General features: G+C 36.0%; 2 protein-coding genes across 2 annotated transcripts; one reads left to right on the top strand and one right to left on the bottom strand.

Moving 5' to 3' along the window:
* The first annotated feature begins 3,329 nt into the window (after positions 1-3,329).
* On the top strand, positions 3,330-3,884 carry LOC147524298 (S-adenosylmethionine decarboxylase proenzyme-like). The gene has a single exon (XM_086574179.1). It carries the CDS (start codon positions 3,330-3,332, stop codon positions 3,882-3,884), a length of 555 nt encoding a protein of 184 aa, XP_086430305.1.
* Positions 3,885-4,285: 401 nt separating this feature from the next.
* Positions 4,286-4,915, bottom strand: LOC147524297 (uncharacterized). The gene has a single exon (XM_086574175.1). It carries the CDS (start codon positions 4,913-4,915, stop codon positions 4,286-4,288), a length of 630 nt encoding a protein of 209 aa, XP_086430301.1.
* Between the last annotated feature and the right edge of the window lie 2,135 nt (positions 4,916-7,050).

The raw sequence follows: 7,050 nt of genomic DNA, 5'->3' as shown, positions 1-7,050 counted from the left end.
AATAGTTTTTAGAAACTTAGGTTAATATGTAGATAATAATCTTTGCATCTTTCTATAAATATATTGCATGAGTATCTATGATTGTTTGGCAGTAAGTTTCTGAAATCTAGGCTAGAGTATTTATTCTACAAATCTTGTGAGAATATAGCCTAAAGCCTTATATGAGTGAAACATTTGAGAAATGACACAATGGAGAAGTAAAATCTGGATAGAGAAATCACACGTCCACTTGCTTGATCACTATACCATTTCCTAAGCGAGAATTTAGGCCCTCTTTGGATCGATATAGCCAAAAATTCAAACCTTATGAAATTATTTTCCGCTAGTCGCCCCTCTGAGCCTTTCTTTAGCCTTTCATAAACCATAATTCCTTTACCCTTTTACAAAACAAAATAAAAATAAAAAATCAGCATACCCATTCTTTAAATGAGTCTGAGAATAGAGATGAAGAATATAAAGGAGAAAGACCTTTGAAATCAAGAATTTGTTAGTCGCTCCAAATAAGAAATGAAAGTTTCCATCCAAATAAAAAAAAATAAAAGAAAATAAAGAGTTAGAACTCCAAAAATAGAATCAAAGGTGTCAAAAGCCAAAGAAAAAGAAAAATATGGCTAAGGATGGAAACAAAGTGTAGAAGCAAAAGTAAAGAACAAGGTTTTCTCTAGTTACATAATATGAAGACTCTATTTTTTCAGACTTGTCCTTTTTGAATATCCATTTCCTTCCTTCTTAAACCATCTCTTAATCCCCGCAACACCTAATAAAGACCTCTAGCTCAATTAGGAAGAGGTTAGTGTGATAGTAAATGGCAGATGTGTTTGATCGACTCCGGCTTCCTTGTGTGTCATTGAGATTGTAAGGTAAAGTGTGCCCACTGCACACTGGAGTAGGGAAACTTGAGCGGAAAAATCAGAGTTGTTTTTATCTTGATATTTATGTGAGGACCTACTTAAGGACGCTATTCTAAGTTTTCATAAACGGACTTGCTAGTGCATTTCACAATATTACTCATTGTATATATGTTTATTCGTAGATGATTGATTATTATGCATATATTAGCCTAGGTTTCAACTTGATTATTCTTTATTCATTGCTAGTGAGATATATAGATAATTGGGAGCATAAATAAGAAAACAATAGTTTTATTTCTTAGGCGTTGTAGTATAGATGAAGTTTGTGAGTACCTTCACTAGAAAACACTCACGAGGCTATAACTCGTCCACTAGGGAATTCCTAGTGGTTTAAGGCATTGTTGCATATGGTCGATGCAATCGCACTTGGCAAAACGAGAGTAGTTAGAACTCTATTTTTGGTCACTTATTCTAGTTTCTCATATTTGCTTGAGTACAAGCAAAATGCTGTTTGGGGGTGGTTTGATAAGAGCCCAAAACTGTAGTTTTAACCCTTTAACAATATTGTTGTTAGACCAATTATGTGATTAATAATATAGGTTTATCACTAATTACATGCTTTTGAGTATTTCAGGCTTTGGAGTTGAATAAATGTAAATTCGTTACTAATTAGGCACTAAAAGGAGCTAAAGGGATTGCTATGAAAGTTCTATGAAGAAAGCCCAAGTTTCATGGAAAAAAAAACCCTTAAAAAGCCCAATTCAAAGCTGTTAAGTGAAAGTCAAACCGGATTAGAAAGCTGAAGAAAAGTCAACAGAACTTCAAAAGGCCATATTTTTAGACTCAGACCTCGGATTTGGGCCCATTTTATATCAAAATGACTGGCTCAAAAATCTCTTTCCAATGGTCTAGACCTTGACTCGATCAAATTAGTATAAGTTGGTGAAAACTCGAGCTACAGTAAGACGACCAGAATAGAAAGTCTTGGATTCAACAAATTAGGTTTTGGGCTCAATTTTTCGGCGCAAAACATGACTCCTTAGCCCATGCATGAATTTGGGGATCTAGCTCTTCTATATCAAGAGACAAAAGCTTAGCTCTTAAGCTATCTAAATCTAAATCTAGTTCTAGTTCATAAAATTTAGTTTTGTAATATAGAATTAGTTTTAATTGATTAAATTAGTTTATATAGATTAATCTAGTTAGTTGTCAATTTTATTAGTTGTGAGAACAAGTTTTGAATTTTAGAATAAATTACTTAGTTATATTTCAATATTTAAATTCAAATTCAATCTTTCATTCATAGATTTAGTTATTTTAAATTGATAATTAGTATTCGTAATCTTAGTTCTAAATTAGTTTAAATTTCAATTGTAATCCATGTTTGAATTTTAGACTATTGTTAATTTAGATTAAGAAAGTTTAATTAGTTATTCAATAATGACTTGTTTTTACTGTTCTTATATTAGAAATGATAGTCTAATGAGTTCTAGCTAAACCTCCATTAGAGGGGTTTGATGAAGCTTGGATAAAGACTTGATGTGTTAGCTAGAATTATTGCATTTAAGAGTTCACTTTAGTAGTTTAGTTGATTCGCCATGAGAATGGGTTGAACTTCCTCACATGCTAATTATTAGTTGGCAGAGATTGCCATGAATAATTAGGGATCACAATTAATCTTAATTGGTTGTGATTGCAACAATCTACACTAGCATATTAGGAATTTATTTAAGTGAAATCAAATCCCCCTAATCTCTTCTCCATATTCTTCTCTATATTTTATTCAATTCATATTCAATTGCTTAGTTAAATTAGTATAAGGTAAATTCATATATTTAGTTTCATAGTATAAATTCACCTCTATAAATATTACTCTCACCATTGTTCCTTTGTGTTGATTAATTGATTTCTTTTTGTCTTTGTAGTTTAGGAGTGGAACGATTCCGTACTCTCTATATTGCATAAATCTATATGTGAGAGTAGGAAATAAATAATTGATACTGTAAGAATAAGGTTAGAGTAAATCTAATTGAGTTTTTACGGGTTATCAGTAACAAATCCATTAGCACCAACATTATTGAAGAATATGGCTCTATTATTCTCATCCTCCATTAGCACAACTTTTTTTTATTTGTAAGAAGCGTGAATGTTTTAATGGAGTCGAAAGGTGGTAAAAAGTCTAGTAGTAGTAGTAGTTCATTGCAATACGAAGCACCCCTCGGTTACAGCATTGAAAATCTACGCCCCAACGGTGGATTAGAAAAGTTCCGATCTGATGCTTGCTCCAATTGCTTCAGGAAGCCATCTTGATACGTCTTCAGTAAATGCCATTTTCAGTAGAGTAGGATTTCCCATTGTTTTCAAGTCGTGTCTTTAATTTACCAAAAAAACTCTCTGGCTAACTGTTATTCAGTAATCTCTTAACCTCATTTCTTCATTAATACTCCAATATTCAATCTTTCATTCGAAACAATAACCATGTTGACTGATTCCATGGCTTTAACTTGCAACACCAACACCAACAACTCAACTCCACAATCTGCTATTGGGTTCGAAGGATTTGAAAAACACATTGAAATTAATTTCTCTGAAGCACCCATTTTTGTTGATCCACAAGGACTTGGCCTCCGAGCTTTGACTCGTCCTCAAATCGATTCAATTTTTTACGCTACTCGGTGTACTATTATGTCTCAGCTTTCAAACGACGAGTTCAACTCGTATGTTTTATTTGAGTCTAGTTTGTTTATTTACTCTTTAAAGATAGTCATCAAGACTTGTGGAACTACAAAGCTTCTTCTATCCATTCCACCGATTCTGGAACTCGCTAGCTCGCTATCTTTCCCTGTTGAATCAGTCAAGTATTTGCAAGGAAGTTTCATTTTTGCTTATGCCCAACCTGCTCCTCACCGTACTTTTGCGGAGGAAGTCATTGTTCTTAATGGTTATTTCGGTGACCTTGCATCTGGTGGAGTAGCGTATGTTATTCTATGGAGTGAAAAAAGAAAAAAGAAAAAGATTAGTCAATTTGAATAGTAAATCTCTTAGCGAAATTAGACGGAATGAGAAGGAAAAGCGACTGAGGTACTAAATTGAAACAAATTGAGAGTTCGGGGTACTAATAGGCGAGAAAAAAAGTACGGGTACCACTTAGGAAAAAAAATGAAAGTACGTGGTACTAAATAGTCATAAACTCGCCCTTTAATTAGTGGCAGGATTTCTTCCAACAATTTATTCAATGGCGTAGACTCTATTTCACGGTATGGTTTTCTTTCTCGGATGTCCCTCCTAACTTGGTCTCTGCCTCTCTCTGATTTGTGTGTCTCTTTCCTGTATGATCCCCCCTCTCTTGTCGCAGCCTTACCTCTATCCTTTCATTCATCTTGTCCTACACTCTGTACTGATTTCTCTGCCTTCCTGGGCTCCTTGGCATTTCTCTACAACATATCCTCATAACGTATGTACTTCTCAATTTTTGGATATAACGCATGTAACGTAGTGACTTCAATTTTGGATACAGATTCGTGGACTCTATTTTCTGGCTTCAGCCCATGTTGGAAAGCTATGATTGTGGTGTGCTCATCCAGACTTTCCACCCTTAGAGTCTCCTCCTTGAATCTACATAGGAATTCCCTAAGCGTCTCGGTGGACTTTTGTTTGACGTTAAAGAGATCTGCGATATCCACTACCCTCCTTTTCTGATGAATAAAATGGTCTACGAATGCATGTTCCAACTCCTCGAACTTATTTATACTTCGCGACGTCAACCGATAATACCAGTCCGAAGCTTCCCCTTTCTGGCTGGCGGGAAACATCATGCAACGGAGTCCATCATATTTGTTCTCTTGCCACAGTGGCATCTGCTGCCTGAAATGGTGCAAGTGGTCCGCAGGATCACTCTTCCCGTTGTATCTCTCAAATCTTGGTTGCGCGAACCTCTTGGGTACCTTGGAGTTCCAGACTACATCTGCAAGCGAATTCTGATTAAGCCCTGCCACCACTTTCTTCGCCACCCCTTGACTCTCCCTTTCCGCCACCTGATTTGCTTCTTTGTCCTTTTCAATCATCGCTTGGACCATCTCCAATGTGATGCCTTCCCCCAGATCGCCTCTTGGCCTATGAAGCGCTTCCTCATGCTGACCTTCCACCTCGCTATTCTCCGGATCTCTTATCTCCTCCTATGCCTATGTGGATTCTCTTTCTCTTCTCAAACTATCATTCTCATTTCTTAGCCTCACTATCTCCTCCTGCAACAGTCTAGTTGCTTCCCCCACTACATCTTGGACTTCCTCTTCCACCTCTTCCATCTCTACACTCATGGTTTCTTCTCCAATGCCCTCCGTCCTCACCTTTTTGGGTCTCCCTCTTACTTTCTTAGCAATTGTTGCCATCCTATAACTTTTTCTTATTACCACTTGATCGTAGGCCTATCCCATTTCCCCATAGACGGTGCCAAATGTATTATCAGATATTACAACTTTGAAGATTACTTCTCTCTCTCTCTCTCTCTCTCTCTCTCTCTCTCTCTTCTCTCTCTCTCTCTCTCTCTTTTTCTCCTCCCCTTTCTTTTTCTTCATCTCTCCTTTATATCTTCTAACCGCTCCCTTTTCTCTAACCGCTCTCCTAACCCATGATCTTCTTTCAAACTATCACTTTGTCCACCTCATTTATCATGGCCTTGCTACTGTGCTCCCGCTCCTTCTTTCACTATTCTGCCTCCCTTTGGGCCGCCGACACTCTACTAACCCATATGCCCTTCTAGATTCCACGGCCCTTCTGTGTTTCACAGACTGGATCTTATGCTCCTTCTCCTTCCTACATTATGCTGCCTCGGTCCAGAAGACATGTCATCTTGATGGTCATGAACTAGGCTGATACACCAAGTGAAGTGTTGGGATCAAGGGACACCACCTCCTCATCAATTTCTTCAGCACCATGGTCACAAATTAAAGCCTTATCTATTCACGACACCTTTTTTAAACTTTTTTGGGATTCTCTTCATCATCTGGATGCATAATTACTATAATGTTGTTTGCCATCTTATATTCCCAGTCGATCCCCAAATTCTTAACAGCCTGAAAAATATTTGTAGGAATATAATTATGAACTCGAGTGTTTGCAAAGTGCAATAGCTAGAACGGTGTTCACGTGTAAATAATGAAAATGAATACCTTTTCAGGAGAAGTCTCTTCTGGAATAGGTGAGAGAATCTTCAGAGCATGTTCATTACTTGTGTTCTGAACTGCTTCATTATTTTCTATATATCTACTCGCGCTTGTTCGCGAGTAATTTTTTTTCAAAGATGTTAACATCTGGAATCATGCGTTCCTTGTTCGTGATGAAAATTGTAACTGGTACCATAGTACAAAATATCATAATATGGCAAAATATCCATGCCTGATTTATGGATATGTATCATGGATATATTCCCCTCTTTGGGGATATTTGACATTGTTTCATATGCAAATATCGTGGATATATCCAAAATATCAACAAATATCATGGATATTGTGGATATTTCTTGATATATCATGATATATAATTTATATTTATTTGAAATATAATGGTAAATATTAAATAAAATTGTTACATACACAAAATATCGTCAAATATCCACAAACATCGCAATATATCTTAAAATATCAATAATATCGTCGAAATATCACTGATATTTGCAATTGTAAATATCTCTAAATATATCGCGATATTTACTTATCCTTTGCTGAAATCTCGATATATATCGTAATATATCGCGATATTTTGTACTATGAGAGGTGCTAGTAATAAATAGAGGTTCATGTTAATGTGTTAAATTAGAAAATCATGCATGAGTCAACAACATCGCCAATTACACTAGCAAATACATAACTCTACAACTACTGTTCTAATTTTAACATGAAAATTACACTACATGAAATAACTTGTTAACACAACAAAACCTTCTAGCTAGGCACAATTGAAGGTTGGAAGAATAGAATTCACGCAAGTGTCTATCAGCAACTTAATGGCTACGGGTTATTCTGAGTTTTTTTAAGTTGGCCTTAAGAGCAGCCCAAATGCATGTAACTGCACCTAAATCACATCTAAACCATCAAATAATGTGGTACATTGGCTAGAAGGTTGAGCTCTACTAAAGAAAGCTTGTAGAAGAATATGAAAAATATGGCCTGAACATAGAAAATTGAGAGGACATGTTTTGCTA

This window comes from Coptis chinensis, chromosome 1 (genome assembly GCF_015680905.1).
Source record: "Coptis chinensis isolate HL-2020 chromosome 1, ASM1568090v1, whole genome shotgun sequence".
Classification (NCBI taxonomy): domain Eukaryota; kingdom Viridiplantae; phylum Streptophyta; class Magnoliopsida; order Ranunculales; family Ranunculaceae; genus Coptis; species Coptis chinensis.
This window is presented reverse-complemented; position numbering and strand designations above follow the sequence as displayed.

What these genes read in the sequence shown, in the direction of transcription:
- LOC147524298 (XM_086574179.1), top strand. Translation starts at nt 3,330, where the DNA reads ATGTTGACTGATTCCATGGCTTTAACTTGCAACACCAACACCAACAAC.
- LOC147524297 (XM_086574175.1), bottom strand. Translation starts at nt 4,915, where the DNA reads ATGATTGAAAAGGACAAAGAAGCAAATCAGGTGGCGGAAAGGGAGAGT.